The 23,363-nt window shown below is 34.0% G+C and overlaps 3 protein-coding genes across 6 annotated transcripts in view; 1 reads left to right on the top strand and 2 right to left on the bottom strand.

Moving 5' to 3' along the window:
- The first annotated feature begins 32 nt into the window (after window positions 1-32).
- LOC128678137 (uncharacterized protein) lies at window positions 33-1,494 on the top strand. Of its 4 annotated transcripts, none has more exons than XM_053759476.1 (4): window positions 33-190; window positions 434-580; window positions 736-771; window positions 884-1,494. In XM_053759476.1, the coding sequence occupies exons 2-4, from the start codon at window positions 440-442 to the stop codon at window positions 1,466-1,468; spliced, it is 762 nt and encodes a 253-aa protein (XP_053615451.1). In that variant the 5' UTR covers window positions 33-190; window positions 434-439; the 3' UTR covers window positions 1,469-1,494. The 4 variants fall into 4 exon arrangements, with proteins under 4 accessions (XP_053615451.1, XP_053615452.1, XP_053615454.1 ...); XM_053759477.1 differs by having other exon boundaries at window positions 52-186; XM_053759479.1 differs by having other exon boundaries at window positions 66-142.
- A 1,828-nt stretch (window positions 1,495-3,322) lies between these two features.
- Window positions 3,323-23,363, bottom strand: part of LOC128678290 (uncharacterized) — a 59,264-nt gene continuing 39,223 nt past the window's right edge. Inside the window, exons 4-8 of the mRNA XM_053759728.2 lie at window positions 10,750-10,925; window positions 9,414-9,520; window positions 7,877-8,070; window positions 4,467-4,579; window positions 3,323-4,015 (exon numbers count right to left, since the gene is read on the bottom strand). Of these exons, the coding sequence (XP_053615703.1) occupies window positions 3,791-4,015; window positions 4,467-4,579; window positions 7,877-8,070; window positions 9,414-9,520; window positions 10,750-10,925 (815 nt within the window). The 3' untranslated portion in view covers window positions 3,323-3,790. The remainder of the gene's footprint in view (window positions 4,016-4,466; window positions 4,580-7,876; window positions 8,071-9,413; window positions 9,521-10,749; window positions 10,926-23,363) is intronic.
- On the bottom strand, window positions 20,776-21,428 carry LOC128678291 (uncharacterized). Its single transcript, XM_053759729.2, has one exon. The coding sequence runs from the start codon at window positions 21,319-21,321 to the stop codon at window positions 20,956-20,958; it is 366 nt and encodes a 121-aa protein (XP_053615704.1). The 5' UTR covers window positions 21,322-21,428; the 3' UTR covers window positions 20,776-20,955.

Here is a 23,363-nt window from a genome sequence, read left to right as displayed (position 1 = left end):
TTAAAGTGATTCGGCACAACTTTATTACTCTACTCAATTTGACTTGACAGTTGACGTTGGTGGCAGTGACACTTCAAACTCTTCAAAGTCAACTTTCGTGCGCTCGCTTTCTCCAAGTTTTCTCTAAATTATTAATTTTGGGGTACCTAAGTATTACACATTTAATTAACTAGTACTTTGGAATAAGTAGGTAATTCACTATAGTACATACTATCTTTCGGTAGGCTCTCGTGTGCTCTCGTTCTATTTAGCTTCTTGAATAGTAACTTATCTCATGAGTTTTGTTTCTTTATTTTGTACCTACCTACCTATTTATTTTAGATTTACGCATATGATATGAGAAATTATATATGCTATAATTAGTAATCAATGAATCTAAAGTTTTCAATACCAAGGCAACAATATTTTTAATTCACATATTTTTTTCCCTCAGAGAAGAATGTTAGAAGTTTGTATTGATAGTTTGGAATCTGCGCTGAACGCTATACATGGAGGTGCTGATGAGTTGGAAGTCTGTAGTTCTCTCACTGAAGGTGGTTTAACTCCTTCAGTGGGCCTTTTAAAGTCAATTAAAAAAGCAGTAAGTAATAGTCAAACAGCTAGAATTGGACTGTTTACTTTTGTTATAAAGTTCAATGTTGCTATGAGGTGCCAGGACAACTATAAGCAGGTGGTTAGAAAAATAATACATATTTAATTTTAGAAAGATAAGTATACATTTTTTTTTTGTTTTAGATAAACACTATTTCTTCGGGAAACTTGACTATTAAGGTAACAATGAAAATGATACTTCATAATAATATTTATTATTATTGAATAATTATATATAATAAATGTATATATTTATTTTTATCTATTGAAGTTTAACTTTTTTTCTTTTTAGAAACCAAAAGTCAATGTAATGATCAGGTGCAGAACAGGTTCAGATTTCATTTATTCAGAACCAGAAATGGAAACCATGATGACAGATATTTATACCTTCAAAGAAATAGGTGTAGACCGATTTGTTTTTGGTTCCCTAACTGATACTCAAGAAATTGACAAAGAAAAATGTATGAGGGTTGTTAAAGCCTCATTTCCTGTGCCTGTTACCTTCCACAGAGCATTTGATATGTGTAAAGAGCCTAAGAAAGCCATAGAGCAACTAATTACAATAAAGTTTGATAGAGTTTTAACCAGTGGGCAAAGACCATCAGTGAATTGTGTGGATGCTATAGAATTAATCAAATTCTTATTAGAGTCTTATGGTGATAAGATAGATGTGATGCCAGGAGCTGGTGTTAATGAAAACAATGCCAAAAGTCTTATAGAGTTAGGTTGCAAAATAGTCCATAGTTCCTGTAAAATATTGAGACCTTTGCCTAAAGTTGATCATCAATTGGCTATGGGCACTAGTGATAGTGAGTTTGTTTATGTTACAGATGAAAGTATTGTTAGAAGGACAAAAGAAGCTGTTATTTTAGTGTAATTTATTTAATTAAAAGGATTAAAATATTTGTACTTTTATTTCTAACTAGTGGCCCGTCCCGGCTTCACTCTGGTAAAAATAATAAATTATACACCTTAATCTCACTCAGGAATCCATGCAGTAGTTGTTGTGTTACAGAACAGACAGACATACGCGACTTTTTTATAATATGTAAGGATAAGGAAATGTTGAGAACCTAGGCTGCTGCACTGGAACACAGATTAGACAATACATCCAGTGTAACTGAGTTCAATTTCGTTATGCCAGCTCCACACTGTCGCCGAACTCAGACACATGCCGACGCGAATGCGTGAACGTTATGTTAATTTGTATGAGAGCTTTTATTTACAGCAATGTAAATCGAATCCGCCAAATTTTGGCAAACTGTTCGACGACAGTGTAGAGCCGGCATTAGGTTAGTGTGTTTTAAATATTTTTAAATTCTGTCTCGTACTGTCGGCTGCAAAAGTCCAGTAACACTTGAATTTAATTCCCTAGGAATAATTTTCAGAAGTGTAACTAGACTTTTGTAGGCGATAGTACATAATGATTTGATGGGTTACATAATGTACATAGGTACCTAACGGAATAATGGAGATATGGAGATGAGGTTCAAATCTGTTTTCCTTCAACCAGATTGCCGATAATTAGGTGGTACGTACGTGTGTGATGACGCAAAGCCGCGGATCTACTTGAAATAATTAGATTCAGCTGTGATTTTGTGACTAGCCGCCTGTCTGGACAAAGGGTTCTTTAGGAATCTTATTGTCTCCGTGTTTGGATATGTGGGAAATCACTAAATCTCAAATTCAGATTTATTACTAATCATTGAAGTTGTTACATGGATAGAAGATAAATAAAAGTCCCGCCACTTGCCACTTTACTTACAAATTAAATTTCACGCCACTAAATAGCTAAACAGTAATTGCAGTCATTTGGCTCGATATTGTTCTGCGCCCGTAATGGTGTCATTAAAATGACGGCCTCCGTTTCGCGACCGGACGTGGCGTGAATCGGCGTGATAAATGGTGCGCAATATTTATCGACGTTTTCGAAAAATGTTGAATTTTTCTCATTAATGCGGAACGGCTTCTTATTTGAGTTTTTGGCGGGATGTAAAATGATTCATTGGAAATATTGCTTGGCATGTTGTCGACGCACTGTATGTACGTTTTTTACTTAAACTTGGACATCAGATGAAGACATTTACAGATTGGAAGGAAGATGTAATAAATAGTTGAGATGCAATTTGACAAATAAAAAAAATCTTATTAATTTATTTCTCTTTATTAGTTTATTTAGAGATACTGGGACAATAATGAATAGGATTTTAATTTGTTTACATTGTGTTTGCAAGCGGCAGGCGAGTTAGAAAATCGTCCCTATAAAATACCATGATTGATGACGGGTTATGGCGGGTTTAAAAGACGCGGGAAGCAGAAATGAGCGGGAGGCGTGACCGCGGTTTCTGAGTAAACGTTTTAGGACCATCAATCATCGAACCTCGACTGCTCTGACAAATTTTTATACATTTTTAGCATTACAATGGATAGTATAGGGTAGGGTTCGTTTAGGAGACCATCCTGGATACAAAGGGGCGCCGAAGGCTTAACTGCGGCGCCCCTTCATCGGGCAGATTGCACTGATCTGAATACGTCTTACCCATTAGAAATTAAGATACAGGTCGCCGTACGAATCCGCATAAGACTAGTCTTTGTCCAGTAATCCATCATATTTATTCGGAGATTCTATGCATCTTCAATGAAAACCTTCCCGGCTGAAAGTTAAATCTTTTATAGGTACACGTACACGTATCCTAGTTATATAGGTGTTTAGAAAATGAAAACAAAATAATAATTTAATTTAACGATTTATTTATGTGTATTTAGGTGAACTTCGGTAAGTTTAGATTACAAGTACAGATTACATCTAGATATAAGTACAGAGTTCAGTTTTACATCTAAGGTACAAAATAAGGCTATGTCGTGAAATGTGAATATGTTTAAATAAGGCAGTTCTTGCTTACCGTGTTGTGCATTACTCCTACTATATACAACGACTTACAAACTACATAAAGTTATAGAGATAAGAATTGGTCAAACTGCACGAAATGTACAGGTACCTAAGTAATAGATAAAGCGTTTCATCCTCAAAAAGCGGAACGTATGGACAGTTTAACATAAAGTACGCCATTTTGTCTATTCCTCAAGGTACTTTGTTATTTGTCTACATTACATTTGGTACCTTTTTACGTATATTTCTAAAGCATTGAATTGACTCTCATGATAATTTGCTCACTGTTCTACAAAGCCGTTTCGTGATTCACACTATGACGGAGTGTCTGTTGGTCTTTTTGTCTGGGGCATAGGGTTCAAGTTTCGCTGGCTCTGTGTTGAGGGCGCTGTAGTCGACAGGGAAAGGCGGCTGTGGCAAGGAGTCTTTGGGAGGAACTAAGACCCATTGTCCGGGGCCATTGGGGTTCTTGCCCATCAGCCAGTTGGTGAAGCAATGGACGTATGTGCCGTAGTCTAGGATCAGGTAACCGTTCTGAAAAAAAGGTTATATTTATTATCTAATTGTTATTGGGAAAATGTACCAGTAAAAACTGGCAACTAGATTGGGTAAAAAATTAGATTTAAATAACCAAGCAATGTCAGTTTAATTCACAAGTTTTAATAATAAATTATTACATTTAATTACGTTATTTATTATTTTCTTGGTCTCATTAATGGATGTTAGGATCGTTATTTGACTTCAAATTCTTGACGTCATAGCACATCACTGTCATAGAAGTTCCATAGTTAGTTTCGAACATAGATTGTTCTGTATGGTCCTGAGTCTATTAGTTACAAAATTAAAAATGTTAAAAAATATGTGAGGATTTCCAATTCGATCTACTAGGTAGTTAAAATTACAAACAGCAGAAGAAAAATCTCACACAGTATTAGTCATTTACACCCGTGAAAGAAATAGAGCCAATAGTCCAGTGGGTACTTACACTAGTCATCCTATCATAAGCTGTGTCGATGATCTCTTCAACCCTGTTCCCGCTAAGGCCGATCACGGAGCGGTAAAATGCTGCGAGCGCAGGCTTTGTTATTTCTCCAGCCCCTGAAACAAGGTAATCAACCTTTAATATACTAAAAAAATATGTTGCATATACACACTTCTCATAGAAAAGGTAAAACTAATGTGAGAACTTTAGTTAGGAAGTATAGATTCTTGCTAATAGGAGACTCGTAGCACTGCTACGATTAGTGCTACGCGAAGTACTACGTTAGCTGCAAGTGGTACTGTGTAGGTAAGGGTTGTACTGTATTGTATAAACGTACCGTCTATTGATCTAGACATATGTCTATGTGAATAGGTATATACCTATTCAGAACAATCTCATCTAGGCATAGTAACACACATAGTACAGTCGATTTTAATTATTGAGTTGAAAATTAAATGGTATGTATCTGAAATATGTTAGTTTTTGGTGGGGAATTCGTATCCATATTTGGTAATAATTCAGTTTTTATCTTGTAGGATTTTCGGAAGTTAAGCTGAGCATTGAAATCAGTCTGTTTCAAAAGGATTTACATATATTGATGATCTGAAAGTACATAAATAAAATTTTTCTAGTTAAAATAAAATATGAACCGCGACCCTTGCGTGTCGTGATAGCTGAAATTCACTTGAACACGCTATGCTCTGTGGGTATCGGCTATGGTAAATCAATTTTCATTTGATTATACTTTCTCAGAATAAAATATTAAGTTTTTCTTGCTCATAGCCCTCGGTTTGTAGGTACCTATGTCACGTATGAGCATAGTAGCTGTTTTTATTATTGTCCGAGGTTTAAAAGTATCACATACGAGGTTATTAAAGCTGTAATACCTAACTGTAACATTTATTACCTTATCCACAAAAATATTAGTAAAGATTTTTGTAATAAGAAACCATTATTACAAGATTTTATCACAAATTCCACAATACATCACTCAACGGTATGTAATTGATTTCGTAGTGTACCTACCTTGCGGTTGGTTGTCCGCCATCTTTTTGTCTTTATATCAAAAGAAACTACTGTCAGATTTTATTCATATTTACAGAGCAAAGCAAACTTGGGAACCGAGTATACATATTTAGAATACATCTAATTCATGTATAGTGCTTTCCATTGTCAAGTAAATAAGTTCAATTGTGTGTAAAAGTCTGTCATATGCCTTATGCGATTTGAATAACAAGTTTATTTGTTAGACGATTTAATAAAACCACCGACTAATATTTATTTCGCTACAACTTTTAAACGGCTGAACCGATTCTGATCAAACATATCTAAGAACCACCGCATAAAAATTAGCTATGAAATAAAAAATACCGCATCCGAATCGATTTACCCGTTGATGAGCTACGGGGCCACGTACACAAACAGACTTGGCGGTTAAACTCATAACACTCCTATTTTTGCGTCGTGGGTAAAAAATGCCAGAATTGGCAATAACACACTCGAAAAGAAAGAAAGATGTTAGTAGAAGCATTGTAATACTTCTTTTGTGCGAAATAAAAAAGAATGGTACACGAAGGGTTTAGCCTGGATTATTATTTGGCTCCAACAATCATGCCAAGTGCCAAATGTCGTGTCGGCTCCTACGGCTGGAAAACTACCAAAAACTAAAATTAAACTCAAAAACTTGATTTACACTTTATACGCAATAATTTCTTCAGGAGAATCGAAGCTCTTTTTTTTAAATTTTGTTACGTGCCATTAAGTTTATTTTTTTGCTTCGTGTGCCATAAAAAGCTTGTTTTATTCAGTAAGTAGCGTGCCAGTATTATTACCTACAAAAACGTGACATGATTTATCTTTACATTTTGATATTCTTTTTTTAAATCGGAGTAATAAATACAGTCTCCATCCAAGCTAAGGCTTTGACGAATAATATTGGAGCTTCGAAATATTTTAAGATAAACGAGGTAGGTACTTTATAAAATGGAGGAAATTGAATTTTTATCTTGATCAACTTAAACCTACTTGGTGATATATTTCTACAATGGGTACCTCGAAAAAGTAACTTTAAGACGTAAGTATGACATTTAAAATCGTTATTTCTATTAATTGTTCACTAATACCTGTATTTAGGTATTAAACGCGTTCGTACTTTTTGTACTTCGGCCGTATTAATTATAATAATTAATAATGAAATGTGAAAGTTTAAAATTAGTCATCGGTAGTTTGACTAATGTTTAACTTGAGAAATAGAATTCCCATGATAACAGAGCCTTAGGGCCAAGTTTATGGCGTTCCTCCAAATCAGTCTTGATTATATTAAAATAACTACCAGTTTGAAAAGGAAAATACTAAGGAAAATAAATAGCAGCTGTTGATGTCGCAGGTTGATGAACCCTGTCCGGCCGGACGTTAATGATGGCATTAACATGGCTGCCGAGGCGAGCTGCCTTGTCATAAAGGAAAATATTAAAATAAGGCCCCAGTATAACGTTTAAGTATATCACGAATGTTGCGATGAATGTCAAATGAACATTGTATTCGCTATCTGCGAATTAAGAATGAAACATTTTTTACATTGGATTATTTATTATACTTACCTATTACTTACCTACTCCCGACACGTCCGGCTTCGCTTGAGTAAAAACTCGAGAGCTTCCTCATAAAGGTTTATATAAGGTGTATAATTTATTAGTGAAAATTGCATGAAAATCCGCGCAGTAGTTTTTGAGTTTATCGCAAACAGACATATAGATACGACAGGATATAAGAATATGGGAAAAAATGACTTTATATCTGTGTTTTTTTTGTAACGAAAAGTGATTATTTATGGTGAGGTTGTTTCTGTTAGGTTAATGGAAAAAGTATTGATTTCTTTGCCAAAGGAACAATGGGAAAGAAATGATTCAATTTATCGGAATATATGCCTACTTGCCACCTTATGGGACAGCCATATCATTATACCTACAGAGGACTATGATTACGATAATGACGCCTAGTACGATATCGGACACGGTATATTTTCTGATGTGGTCAATTCTACTTCCTCTTTTTATACAAAGAAAAATAAGTAGAGAAAATAAAATATGATAAATAGGTTAGGATAGGTTCTATCAGTGTTCTCATTCAGGACGATGCACAACGTAAAAACCTTTCGTATTGGATGTAACGAAATCAAGGTTAAGAAACAGTTTCAAAGAAATTAAGAGACAAGAGACAGAGAAAGGGAGAGCTTGCTGAAGTGAGGGATTAATAACTAAAAACAAGAAGTGTAAAGAAAGTTTTATTAATTGTTAGGCTTTTTCGATGGCGCTCCTATCCCGCTCAGTGACTGTAACGCATGATAACGAACTTCGAACGATTATTTTCAGAATTAGATGTATGAAAAATAATTTGAACTTCGTAATAATTACCAGCTCTGTCGACCACGTGGAAAAGTATCTTGCATAGGTACTGCAGGTACAGTGGCAGGTCGCTGAACCGTTTCATCTCGCTGAGGTGGAGCGCCCAGCGTGCCAGCCAGCCCTCAAGCGTCGTCCGGCCCGGCATGTTGATGCCACTCGCCTCGTCTCCGCAGACGCGTTTGTAGTACGGGAGCTCGCCCCATCTGATGACGATCAATGAGATCTTGAGTTATTCAACGTGTGACAAAAAAAATGTCTATGTAGTAAACCTTCCTTCGATGGGAGCCGATCCTGGTATATACTATAATATATAATGTATAAATACGTTTAATTGTCAAAAATATTGATAGAACTTAATTTCAGTCTTAATTTTAAATCACTTTTCAAACTGTACAAAACAATTTATGGGGGACATGTATCATAGATTGTGTGTGATGTGTGGAGTCAAAGATCGTTACCTACTTTAAAACTACTACCTTTCTTTATCCTGGCAAAATTGAATATATGACATAAGAACGATTTTCTTAACAATTGTTACTAAAGAAATAGGTACTAGATATAAAGTAAGCTGTTGAACTTTTTCGTTTTATTACTTAATCTGTAAGTTTTAAGACGGAATCGAATCTGAAAATATTATGGAAAATAAAGTTTTAAGAATGGCTTTTAAGTTTAATGGAAAAACTTGGTAAAGCTTTTATTTAACTCCTTCTATAGTTTTGTAGAGCGAGGCAATTTCCTTTTAAACTTTCATTTGGTTCAAAATTTGGTGTTGAATATATTATTCGAGTAGTTACTTTTTTGTAATAATAGAAAAGGCCTTGAAACTGAAGTATTTTATAGAAGTGACATTATTTTTTATCTACTTTCTCAAACAGTTTATATTCTAAAAAAACATACAGTTATCATGTTTTTAAGAGCTTAAATTTGGTAAAGATTATACAAAAACACGGAGGATTACACAGAGTCAAATCATGGTCAGTCCCGGACATGACAATACATGACTGATGTACTGATAACAATAAATAGCCATACCATGAAATTAATACTACTAATTCCATGATCCGTACTGTAAAAATGACGTCTTTTGTGACTTGTTGTCTAACTTGCATATTAAATTGTTCGTATTTTTTTACCGAAATTCAATAAAGATCTAAATAATAAAGATCTAAATTATAATAACTTAACTATACCTATAACGATAACTAACCTACAGAACTACCTATACGTGATTATGCTGTCTCAAGTCTAACTTGAGAGACATATTTATAATAATGCTATGATTTGTGATTAAAAGTTTGTAAGTACTTAAGTAAGTAGGACTTTTCCCTACGTTTATTTTCCGTAAGTAAAAGTAGTATTAGTATAAATGCTTATGTTTATTTTAACAAAGTATGTCCATTATAAAAGAGACATCGTTGTAAAAGTCTCATTATTTTGTACCTCTTAGTTACACAAAATGAGCCTTTAAATCTTGATGAATAATGATTATTAATTACTCAGTCCATTCTCATTTTTAGTAGATTTGTCGCACAACTAGTTCACTTACTTCGCAGGCAACGGATTGATGAAGTACTCAATGAATTCTTGTTTCACTTCGAGGAGTATGTGATATTCAGACGAGTTGGTCGACCAGTCGGCGAAGTGGGCCAGCTTCTGTGAATGACGACGTGATATGAATTTAATTATTCTCTTTCATTAGATTCTGTTTCCACTGTTAAGCTAATCTAAGGTTAAACGACAGACTGCAGATTCCAAAATGAGGTTACCTAATTTAGAATACATTTACATTAGAAAAGATTTACATAAGTAAAGAAAGAAAGTAAGAAATCATTTATTCGGCAAACATATAAAATCCAAACATTAACACTTAAAGGTAAAGTACAAAAGAGTAACGAATATAGATCGAATACAGTTTGTAAGCCGAAATGGTGACCAGCTCAGCTTCTCTGGTGGGGGTAAGAACATTACCTACAAATTTACTATTTCGTTGGAAGCCAATCAACAAAAAAGAAAAATAAAGTCCGTTAGTTAAAGGTGGAGCCATAAAGTACGCGCGACGAAAAAAGTACCGCGGCAATATGTGGAACTATCAATTACATTATATAACTAAGTGGCTGTCGCTAGCAAATGTAGCGCCACGTTTGCCTAACTTATTTCGTGGTGCGGACTCATTGACGCATAGATAATTTAGGTTGGCAACTCTCAGTTTTGATTTGTTTTTCAAATAACGAAAATCGGAACAAAATATTTTGGACATAAAAATAAAACAAAAAGATAGATTTGATTCCCACATTGATAAGCGCAAAATTTTAAACGTTTATGTACAGGCTTGACGTATTTTCCTTCGTTTATGTATTTTCCTTCGCCATCAAATATTTCAGTTCCGACAGCACACCTACGAATTGTAATGGTATATTTTCAACTCCAAAGGTTTTCCGCCGCACCATTTGCTTTTAAATTGATGCCCGTTCCGTTTCACTCGCACGTTTTTAAATACAGAAGCTGAGTATTTTTTTATTTTCCGGCCTGTATTTTGTATTTTGTGTGGTGTTGGCTTACAAAGGTATTTTATACTGTTATTGCGATTTAAATTGCCTTAATAAATTTAGATAACCAAAGCAATTTATTTCGACTTTAACTTACCGAGTTCGGTAGTTAGTTAAGGGCTAGGGATTATGTATTTTGGAATGACGAAATTAAGTATCTTGTTAGTTTTGCGAATAGCTGGAACGTAAATGAAAACAAAAGCTTCGAATTTTAAAATGTTTTCTACGTTAGTCCACCACACAAAATTTCATTGTGATTTTGACAAGTCGGGGTCACAAATGAAAAATCTTAAAAAAATTAAAGGTAGTGAATAATCATCTTGGATACCTTCGTACCTCGAAAAAGGAATCGAAGTCCTGGTCACAGATAACGTCATCTCGGTCGTGATCCAGAAGTGCAGTGAAGAAAAGCGTCAGTTTGTCCGTTTGTACCGCGCTGAGTTGGGCTAAAGGCTGCTCGTCTTCCAGGTCTAGGCATTCCAGGTCTTCACTGCAGCGGTTCACCCAGGTGGCTAGAAGAATAGATGATGTTTAATGAATGTCGAAATACATCGCATATTGTCAATGTATGTGACGAATATGAAGTAATAATTTCTCAAACAAGAGTGCGGGATGATTTCGAAAAATTTTTGCGTAGAAAATTGATTCAGAATTCCATTAAACTAAAGCTGTTCTCGAGTATGTGGACATGATACAAATAACAATATTTAACTAGAATTTCACGAGAAAGTATTTATTTCACTTCTATTGCCAAGAGCCGCAACAGCGCCATTTCTAAAATAATATTTTCAACGTTGGCGATATTTCTGTCAGCCGTCCTTTAGCAAATGTTTGCGATGGGTGAAATAGAGGTGTCTCCTAATGTATGTACATTCTTATTGACGCAATGAATAATGTAATGCCGGTTACACACTACCGCCGAATGTGGACAGGTGCCGCCGACGCGAATGCTTGAACATTTCGTAGTTTGTACAAGTGCTTTTATTTACCGCGGCGCATCTGCCAAGTTCGGTGAACGTCCGCTATAGTGTAGATAATTCCTGGTTATACCTATTCTATCCGTGTCCCAAATTTTATAACAATTCGTTTACTTAGTTGATTTTGCGTGAAAAAGTAACAAACATACACATCTTAACAAACTTTGGCATTTATAATACGTATTAGTAGGATTATTAGGAGTAGCTATATATGGACCTACCTACTTCCACCGGATGAAATAGAAAAAGAAATGTTGTGAAAACGTACGGACTCAATATCGAACAAGTATACCTATATTAGCATGCGGTGAGCGTGTCGTGAGAATGTGGCTCCACGTAACCGAGTTGTCATCAATAAACCAAATAGAAGTGGCTGGCGTATCATTTTTGATGTGTTCGTCCTCTTATACTGAATTGAATTGAAAAGGTCCGTTAGTGTGTGTGAGAGAGAGAGAGAGAGAGGGAGAGTCACAGAACCGAAAGAATATTTTAACAAATGACGCATATGGTCGACAGACACACTATCTAGGGACTAAATGCCTCCTTGGTTCTGGCAGAAGGAGCAATTTCTGAAAAGACTAGCTTGATGTCGTCAAGGAGGATATGCATGCCATCTGACTACTAAGTATGCCAAAGACCGTAACTAGTTAAATTTGACCCACACCAATATACTGACTGGGCAGAAAGTAAGCTGGGCGTTGGCATGGCTACATAAATAATAATAATAACAATAACTTTTTATTCAGATAACTTACATCAACAATTAATAAAATTATGTTAGTAATTTTATATAAAAAGGTAGAATAATATTTGACAGCACCTATGTGCAATTCGCTCCAAAATGACAACACAAACCAAATATAAAGATAAAAAAATATATAAAGATGAAGAAGAAACCGGGAAAACATGCAGGTGAAAGAGAGAGCAGACATGCCATTTCTATTTGCATCATTATTACAAATTCAGTGAGGCACGTCTTATTGAAATGTCACTGTGGATTCGGACCGCCCTCACACTCGCAGAAATGGGACGTGTGGGAGAAACGTCTGCCAACGTATGGAAAGATCCTAGGATATATAGTTCCTTTGTACTACTTGCGTGGATTCTATAATTGAGCCTTTTCAAAAGAGGTTTGAATAATGTTCCAAAATGTATATTAAACTTGTGTAATTTTCAAGTACTAAGTAAAATTTGATTTCAAATTGTAACAAGTAGGTAATTGAGTCTAAATAAAAAATGCATTAGTTTGTAGATTAAAAAGAAATTAAGAATAATAAATAAGAAAAAAAAAATAAGATAATAAATAGAATAAGAAAACTACTTAGGTAGTTATCTTATTAGAGAATTGTCGAAAATTGATGTACTTTGGGTGTTTGTCAATGTATTCCCAAGTCACGTAAAATTGAATGTACCTAGTTACGAAATTGTAATCCTTATAATCATACATAAGCGGTAACCATCAAAACATTGAAGTTAATCTCAAGAAAAATTAGTCAAATTTTCTTGAAATTGTGCACAAATTAAAAGCAATATTTGACTAGATAGGCTATTCATGACCTATAAATAAAACGACAAGTGCGGATACTTAGCACGGTCAACGGTCATGAGAAACATTTAAACTCTGTAGTGCATTCCCGCAGCTATAAATTTGTCGCTACTGTCTACGCGAAAGGGGCGTGGGAATTACTTATTAAACAAGCAGGACCAAACCTAGGGCGACCGAATTACCGACGCACTGCGGACCCATTGTGTTTCACCCGGTGTCATAGCTGAGCGACAAGGGAGCGTTAAGCGGTGCGGGCACGGCGCGGGCACGGCGCGGGCACGGCGCGGGCACGGCGCGGGCGCGGCGCGATGCGGCCATATCAAACGTAATTAATTTAGAGTTCGTCCATCAAGTTATACTATTACCGCTTTATAAATAAAATAAAATAAATTTAGTCCTCTGATCAGGCTTGGAGTAGTTTTTATTTGTGTTGTCCCTCCCTTTCTTTTCAGTATTTGACATTGAAAGAACGAGACAATACAAAGAATAACTCTTCCGAGGCATGTTACATGGATAAACAATAAAAATAAAAAAAATACATGTGGCGGAATGTGGCGTGTTATTGCTAAAATCTTTCATACATAGTCTAGGGTCGCATGGCATCGGCCGGTATTTCAACGCCCATAAGGACTAGGTCGATAAAGCGTTTACAAGCTTGTGGATAAGTTGTGGGTTTACCTACTACCTTATAGTTGAATTTTCCTTATTTTAACTTGTGACATGATGCCAAGAAAACACAGCGTGTTCAAACTAAAGTTACGATATCAAAAGTTGGTTGAAGTTTTAACTTCATCTTCTATGCATATTTTTTTGTATTTATTTTGCGATTCGAATTACAAAATATTGTCTTAAAAATATTTTATCATTACATATTATAAAACAAAGTACTCTGTCGCGTATATTTGTCTGTTCGCTATAAACTCAAAAACCATTTCGCGGATTTTCATGCGGTTGTTAACTTTAGATAGTGTGATTCCTGAGGAAGGTTTACGCGTATAATTTTTTGTATTTTTACCCGGCGAGTCCTCATTATTTAATTTTTTCTAATTCAACCCTATATAAATATTTATTTTACTGATAAGTTTTATAATTAATATAAGGATTTCGTAACTCAAAAGAGTTTGTTGAAATTTATATATTCACTACTTAATTATTCTATTATGTGCTTTTAAAAAGTTTAAATGAATTGGCACCGTTTTGGATAAGACAAGCTCTAGTTGATTTTGTTTACCAATCAAAGACTTCTGAGTTAGGTACGTTTTTCGTATAGAAGTTTCTGCCTTTATTTTTCTTTGAGATTACACTTTGGTATTTTATATTGGGTTTTCTTCATAGAGAAAACTTTTTTTTTTAAATAAACAAAATTACATACACAAGGTCAAATTCTAAACACTCACTCAACAAACACACTTACCTATTATATATATATATATATATATATATATATATATATATATATATATATATATATATATATATATATATATATATATATATATATTTCAGACAGGAACAGAAATACGTATATATAATATGTACGTACTTATAGATAAACTAAATTTCCCTCTTGAAGTAAAAACAGCTTTCCTTTATGCCAACATCAGGATTATGATTGATTATGTTCGACCCATGGATTTAGTAAGTACTTGGAATGTCGGTGGGTTTGACATCTTATTGTGATTGTCACAGATTGTCAAGTCACTTACGTGACCTCATTCAAAGAAGCTTGAGTTTAAGGTCTATATGTATAAGTAATTTATAGTAGTATAATAGCTAAAATTACTTAGTCACCTTATTACGTATTTTATCTTTCCAGCACAATCTAAATCTTCCACAAAATATCATTTCCATGCAGTTACATTTACATCATTATGAATTTAATTGATAATTGATAAAAAAAATAACAATAAATATATTCATATTTATTGTTATTTTTTTTTAATACACAAATAAGGACATGTTGATATAGATTAAAATCGTGCTTTCGTTGGTGATTTCGTTGGTGGTGGAAAAAGAAATTTAAAACTTGAGATATTAAATTAAAAAGAATTTACGTAGTGCGTCTTACATGCGAAGAATTTATATTTAAAGAATAAAACTTAATTATAAAAAACTTTTTTTCATATAAGTATTTTGTTTAATAACAACCTTTATTCAAGAAACAATTAAAATAAACTCACAAATAGAATAAGTCGACAAGACATAGTCGCACATTTTGCTCATAAATTTTCACTCGATACTGGCCGGTATGTTTTTCCCACGCCTTATATACGAGCGGTTTTAAATACATTCAAGTACAAGACATCGCTAATCAAATTACTTATCGTGCGAAAAACAGATGACGTATTTATTATGCAAGTACAAAGATTTAGACACACCTACAACGTGACATGACGACATTTAAATATTAGCATTATCACTTATATTTAGATTTTTATGAAAATACCTAGTTCTCGTATTTTATACCTATTTAAGAAAATATACAAAGTTTTAGGATGTAATTTTTTTTAGTTCCAACGATCTGAGACATTCGGGGATTTATTTGTATAGGTTTATAAAACACATAATATAAATATTGCAGGAAACAGTATACAATACAAACAAGTACAAAGTTTCTACTTATTTAAAAATAAACCTGTTCCAGTAGACCAAGTAGTGAGGTATTAACGGGAGACTAACGTGTGCTTAAAAATCCAAAATAGAAAAAAAACGAATAACCATATTTTCTGGATCTAAGTAAGGAGTAGTTTAGAGTTACCTATATATATGTTATCTTATACATTCCTATTTATATTTGAGATGATTTTTTAAAGTGGAGAGAGTTAGAAAGAGTATATATTTATTTTTCGGTCAATAGAATATGTCTGGTTGTCTCCATAGAAATTTGAATAAAATCAATAAATACATATATATCTTTTAAAATTTGTTATATTATTAATAAACAAATATGACGGGCAGTGTGCGTTTTTAAAACAGTAATATTCTGTTGCTATATCACTTTGATACAAATTTATTTTTAACCTACAATGATACAAAGACAACGAAGAAAATTATCACATTTTTTTAAATAAATAAGTGATCTTCATTTCTCTTTAAGGATTTCTAAACACGTGAGATAAGAATTATATTTGAAGTTGTAAGCCATTCAGAGCACTATCTTATCAATGTTTTGCATATCTTGACAATAAAAAAAACGTTATCTTTGACCTGTGCAGATAGTTGGGAGTTTAAAGTACTCAGTAATTAATGATATGATTGGACATTCTCCGTAAATAATAAAATGGATAGGCTACTATCATAAAATTAGGTAGGTAAGTATAGAGATAGAAGAATATACGTACCTTACACTGTTCTTAAACCTTATCTTTATTAAAATAAAATTACTATCTATAAGCTGTTAGAGTGTAACGGTTCCTCATATGTGTAGATCAATTAATGGCGAAGGAAATAGTTGTATTGTAGCTGTACAGGCTGAGGATAGGCGACCTCAGTGGCGCAGTGGTAAAGTGCTTGCCTCTGAACCGAGAGGTCCCGGGTTCGATCCCCGGTCGGGTCATGATGGAAAATGATCTTTTTCTGATTGGCCCGGGTCTTGGATGTTTATCTATATATGTATATATTATAAAATATAGTATCGTTGAGTTAGTATCCCATAACACAAGTCTAGAACTTACTTTGGGGCTAGCTCAATCTGTGTAATTTGTCCTAATATATTTATTATTTATTTATTTATTTTATGATAAAGAACTTACTTTAGCGATAAGAATTATGTACTGTGTATCTGTTGACATGCATAAAAGTATCGTATGTTCGTTCGTTTGATGCGTAAGAAAAATCGCGTGAAAACAAAGAGCTTCTAACACCTTAATGCGTTTCAAAGCGTATCTATATCTACCTTGTAGGTTCTTGTTAGGCGTACTAAAAAACCATGTTTTGGTTTTGTGGATTTTTTGCAAATCTTATGCATGATCGTTTTTAAGGAAAAAAATATAAGTACATTGAAATTTTTAATATTCTCTTTCATTTGCGTTCGCTATGAAATTTTACAAATTAAAAAAGTAATACTCCAAGTTTAATCTAAATCTCCCTGTATATATCTACTCCTTGGTCTAGTAATACTTACACTATAAAGGTTAAGTAGAACATGTTAAGGCATAGTTTAGTTTCCGAGCGGCTCAACCAGCTTGTATTTCAAGTCGTAAAATGCCAACTCGTAAATTTCGCCGGTCGGACAGGGGTTTTCAATATACTTCCCGCCCTCAGTATAAGGGTGAATTTACATGGACATAGTAACTATAGACTTGTAACTTGATTTACCTATTTGGAAATGTGGAAGACAGTAAAAGTAAACTAATTATATAATAATACTAGTTTCGCCCCGGGTCTTCGCTCTCGAGGGAATTTCGGGATTAAAGTGCCAAATTTCATAACATCCGTCCGTCTCGTAACTTTGCGTAACAGACTAACAAACATACATACACAGGTACACCTTCATAAACTTCCGCATTTATAATATTTATCGATGACACATGGAATGGTGCGAATTTTTTATTATCTTTCACTCTTTCACGTTATTATATGACTGCATTTCGCAAATCGAATCTACTACCAAGATACTGTGAACCACGTATGGTATTTAAAATATTCTTCTTTGATACCAGAAGTCAAATGCTACATAAGTTAAAAATATATTATTTGTACACAAGTAGATTGTAGATTCATATGGGTAGATTGCAAATGGTTAGTAGGTAGGTACTTATTTTAAGACGACTCTGCTATTAAATTGAAGATTGGGAAAATTGGGAGAACAAAGTTGCGGTTTCCAAATTGCGGTTACGTCGTAAGGCTGTAACTCTGTTAAAATATTATTGCTTTAAAATTTGATTCCAAATTCTGCATATTTTTTTGGCTCTGACTAAATAGTTTTACGATTGCCAGTAATCCGGCTAAAAGTACCGTGTAACTCGGATCTTAGTACAGGTGTGAGACACACCTGATGTATGCGGGTGGATATTGTGCTGCATTCGGATCCAACAACCCTTTATTTTCTTTGTTTGAGCATAGTTTAATATTTCCTTGCTTTTAAGTGTACGTATGACACGTTTACTGCTGGAAATGCCATGTAACAACACGTGATTAGTGCAATAAAATGATTAATCCATAATTACAATTGATGTAATAAAAGTGAAAGTATTTTTATAATATAGTGGGCAAACGAACATTTTTGACATTGAATCTTTTTGATTTTTTTATTCAAGCTCGTAAAGCTAGGAATATTGTATTCTACTATTAGCGTAGTCCTTTTCATTCGTCCTTAGCTAAAAAAATAAAAAAAATTAATGACATTCAGACAGACAAAGCATTATTGCAGGTATAAAAAAATAAAATAATTCGGAAAATCTATTACTACGTAACTGGTATCGTACAAGGAGAAATTATGTTTTATTCGTAACTACGTAACCAAGTATCGTATTGGTAAAAAAAACCTATTCCTACGTAACTGGTATCGTAAAAAGAGAAATTATGTTTTATTCGTAACTACGTAACCAAGTATCGAATTGGTAAAAAAACCTATTCCTACGTAACTGATATCGTACAAAGATAATTTATGTACTGTTCGTAACTGGTTACGAACCGTCAGTTACCTACGCTGCCGACGGGGGTAAATGAGTATGATCTATAAATATTTGGTACATTAATTTAACGATTGCACTAGAAAATAGAATATATGTAAAAAAAATTACAAATTCCTGAATAAAAACCGATAAAAAACATAGCATAAGTTATAACATACGTAACTAGCGAATTTCTTTGAGAATCGAACCGTTCTGCAGCAAACATACCCGATGCCCGTTGATGCAGAATGATTCTAGATGTTAACCACACAGCCTCTTATTGTTTAGTGAAGCTTAATATCCTTTTACAATGTTGCATTGCGGGCTCAAGAGTCTGTTTCAAAGCCCAACATCCAATGGGTCTAATTGAAATGTATAATTTTCACAACTCGTCGCGTAGACAAAGAGTTTTACATTTTAAAAGATAGAAATTTAAATGGCCACAAAGCGAAAATGACTGGTTCTTGAAATGTTTGTCGACAACTTTTTAGTGAATATTTCGTGAACGAACAGTGAAATCAAATACAGGACCGCTCCGCTGTGAGTGCGGCAAAAAGAATAAAACATGGAACTTAGCTCACTGTCGCCTTTGGGAGATGGGATACGGGATTTAGTAATATTTCATACTTTGAATGCGTTCTCTTTTGCCCCAAGGGTATATTTATTTAGACATGTCTTTTACGTATCCAATAAAGTTCTATTTTTAAATGATATGTATATTTTCCTTATTTTCCATAATGTATTCTTTGATTTTCCTTTTTTAACCTCCGACGCAAAAAGAGGGGTGTTATAAGTTTGACTGGTAAATGTGTCTGTCTGTCTGACTATCTGTCTCTGTACGTGGCGATGTTGCTCATCAAGGGGTAAACCGATTTGGATGGGGTATTTTTTATTTGATAGCTAGTTTTTATGCGGTGGTTCTTAGATATGTTTGATCAAAAACTGTTTAGCCGTTCAAAAGTTGTAGCGAAATGAAAATTTCAAGTCGAGGACTTTTTTAATTTGTTTAACAAATAAACTTGTTTTTAATTTCTACTTCGGCTTATTTCGTGGCAATTTAAAATCAGTTACTTGTTCTTAATTTATTTTATTTTTTAATTTAGTTCATTGATTCATGTTTTACAAAACCATTATGAATTTTTTCAATGAATTTGATTTGTGTATCCAATACGATTTCTATTCACGTCATATTTAAATACCTCGACCAATACTTAAAACTTGACTGAACTGCATTTAGAGACGATTTTACATTTGTATTGTTTGCTAAAATAAATATGCCACACATGATTTTCAAACCTAGATTCAATAAATTCGATTAAGTACTTAGATGAAAAATTAGCACACTTATTCTGTAAGCGAAGTGTGGGTTTGCATTTCATTTTTCACCATCGAGTCTAGTCGCAGTGAAAGCAGCTAACCAATTACAATGCGCTATAGTGACGCAATGTGATTGGGTCGCTGAGTCTCGATAGTATAGTGAGAAGTGAAATGCAAACCCGCACATCGCCCTCTGTTCACACGCAAGATCACCTTACCTTTTTGAATTTTAAGAATATTTTTGATGTAAACAACACAAAAATAGAGACAAAGGGACACTGCCAGTTTTCGTGGAGCCGCTTAAAATGTATTTCTAGTACTCTCAGAACATGGACGTATCCCGCGATAGGATATGCGATTCAGTGCGTCTATTTTACACAGGTTCGATGCACAGGTGAGGACTCTATACTATATTATGGTTCCAAATAGACACCTACCACCAGGACCCTAATTCAATAAATCGAAAGTTCCTGACTAAGATTTGGTTTTGGAAAGTTTTGTTTGAGTATTAACTTAAATTCTAAAGCAAACACAATTGATTATCCACTAAACCACATACATAAATGAAGATAAATATATGTTGAAATAGTATATAGGTACTAGCGGCCCGTCCCGGCTTCGCTCGGGTTAAAACATAATTAAATACACAAACTTTTCTCAGGAATCGCACTATCTATTGACTAGACAGAGGCGGCAGAGGAATTTGTATTATCATAAGAAAGGGTGTAAGGATAATAAATAGTTTGAGTTATATCCACGGAATTTGTTTTTATATATATTTGGTCATACAGTCTGCTATCATTCGTACTGAGATGATTGATATATAAATGATTATATGGGTTTTATAGACACTTATGAAAGCTGGATGGAGTTCTTATGGCTGAAGTGACGATATTAAACCAGTGCGAAATATAATAGCTATATATTTTATACCACTTGTAGGTTAAATGGAGTATGAAGATGGTATCAAATTGTGGTAAATATTTATTGACATATATACTAGACATAACAATGCCACGTAAGAATGTTCTCCGGAGAATCCACTGGCTCCCTTAATCAGGAACCGGCGGACGCACCCTCACAGCAGCTATGATCTCTTTTTTACACGTTTCTTGGGCTTCTTAGAAACCCTACCTTTCTGCACCTCTGGCTGTGATTTAACATTTCGCATCATCATGTTCTTGAATGAATAGAAACCGTCATCCTTAACATTACTCCTCCTGGTGCGCTGCGACACCTCGCTATCAGACACTGACGGTTTCACGTCTTTCTTTGAGTTATCCTCAAGTAGATTGGATTTTGTTTTTTCTTTTTTCTGACCTTTTACCTTGGCCATGATCCCTCGCACCACCTCGTCGTAAGACACCGTAGGTTTTATGTCTTTCTTAGTCTCGTCCTCATTTTGTTGTTTAGATTTTGTTTTTTCTTTTTCCTTACCCCTTTCTTTGGCCATTATTCTTACTGTGGGCGATTACAACCGCAATAATTCGCTAAATATTCATCATACATAGCCCACTGGTTCTGTTAATTTATTTTGTCAGTGTCAGCGGCTTCGTGACAATACAATTTGATTTAAATCTAGTTGACCGCTTTGCGTCACTTTGTGAAAGAATCAGGTTTTATCTCATGCTTTTATGTTCTATTTTTTATAGTAATAATGTATGTCTATGGTAAGGAGGATTTGCAAAATAACTTACGCAACAGAAAGCTAAAATCGAGCGAAAAGTTAAATGTAAATCTTTAGCATAGCTAAAACGTTTTATGTCTACTTTATGTCGGTGTAAACTTTTGTTTTGCAGTACTTTGTGCCAGTTCCAGGGTTATTTGAATTAGAAAGGAGCAGCCGGCTAGAGCGACCCGAGGTATCATAAACTGTGAACACTACTCATAAAACCGCGCTATTATGCCGAGTAACGTTTTATTTTCTCTTTGAAAGGATAATGGCTGTAAAACTGTGACCTTTTCAGAAGTCACCGAGATGTTTTAACTGAGTGCTAAAAGTTAAAAGAGTTGGTATAGTTGGTAATAAGTTTTGATGTCTTCCTTAATGCCTGTAGTCTTGGAGATAAGTTTCCAATGAAATTTTTGCATTAAAATATTTTTAGAAGTGATTATAACTACCAAAGGGTGAAACCTTCGAGTAAAAAAAAATGTTTTTAGAAGTGAGTGTAAAATACATCTATTTAATTGTTAAATCAGCGCTTTTACCAGCGGCTTCGCCCGCGTGATTTCCCATGGGAGCGGTTACTTTTATCCTATATCCTTCATCCTATATAAAACCCTATATATTTCTCCATACTTTAAACTATATGTACGCCAAATTCCAAGAAGATTGGTTGAGTAGATAGAGCCTGAAGAGGTAACAAACAAACTGACTTTCGCATTTATAATATTAGTTAGGATTACACTATTAAAAGTTGTTATAGGTAATGTTTTATGTCATAAATAATGTTACAAAAATGTGCTATAGTAATACACAATTACTCATCATAGCAAACAGGATAGAAATTAGTCGTATGTCTACTTTTGTGAGATTTCGTATTATCTACGCCGTTAATAGACAAGTGGGACATAATATGATTTCTTTAGAAACTATTACTAAGATAGTCGAGGATATAAAAAACAAATTGTATAGAAAACAAACACATTAGATAAAAACAGAATATCAAAGTGTGGACAAACAAACGGCTGATGCTATCTCTAACCGTACCGTATTCCTGAATTTCGTCGTTGTGAAACTGGAACGTAAGGGCTTTGTGTAAGGTTTTATTGTTATTCTGTTCACAATATTATTTATAGGTTTGATACGATATGAAGTTTGATAAATGTTTAGAAGGGTCTTTACAAATAACATACTTTTACGATTACTGGAATAAATGACTATTTTATTTATTTATTTTATTTTATACTGAATTATGTTTGTAAAGCAAAATTTTTGGCAAAAACAAGAACATTCATAGAAGTTAATAATCGTAAACTCTTCAATTTACCGATAAATATTTTAAAAAGTAAAAATAATAGATGCAACCACACGATGGTTAACGGTATTATTCAACAAGTTTTGTTAAAAGGCGAAATTGCAGCAGCATCAAAAAAGACCATATAAAACTTTAGAAAAGCCACTAAAAAATGCTTACAAAACATAGAAAGCCAAAGTTATAGCAAAATTTGGCTCGGAAAATGGGCCAATTTTACACTACACGTTCTCAAATTGCTATAAATTTTATATAATGACCTTAGCGATTTATCTCCAGAAATATTACATATAGTGTTAAGTTTCCAACCACTTTCTCACAGTCCATTACTTAATGTTTGTTTTGTGGTCGTGTTTGTCGGTCTATGAAAAAGAAAAGAGATAAGAGGAAGAATCTAGAATAATTTTACACCTAGACCTGACCAGGGCTCCAATCCTGGACCTCATGTATAGCAGTTCGGTATGATGACCATTATTAGGCTACAGCGGTCGTAATAAAGTATTGACCCAATGGACGATTT

The sequence above is a fragment of the Plodia interpunctella genome, chromosome 19 (assembly GCF_027563975.2).
Source record: "Plodia interpunctella isolate USDA-ARS_2022_Savannah chromosome 19, ilPloInte3.2, whole genome shotgun sequence".
In the NCBI taxonomy this organism is placed as follows: domain Eukaryota; kingdom Metazoa; phylum Arthropoda; class Insecta; order Lepidoptera; family Pyralidae; genus Plodia; species Plodia interpunctella.
This window is presented reverse-complemented; position numbering and strand designations above follow the sequence as displayed.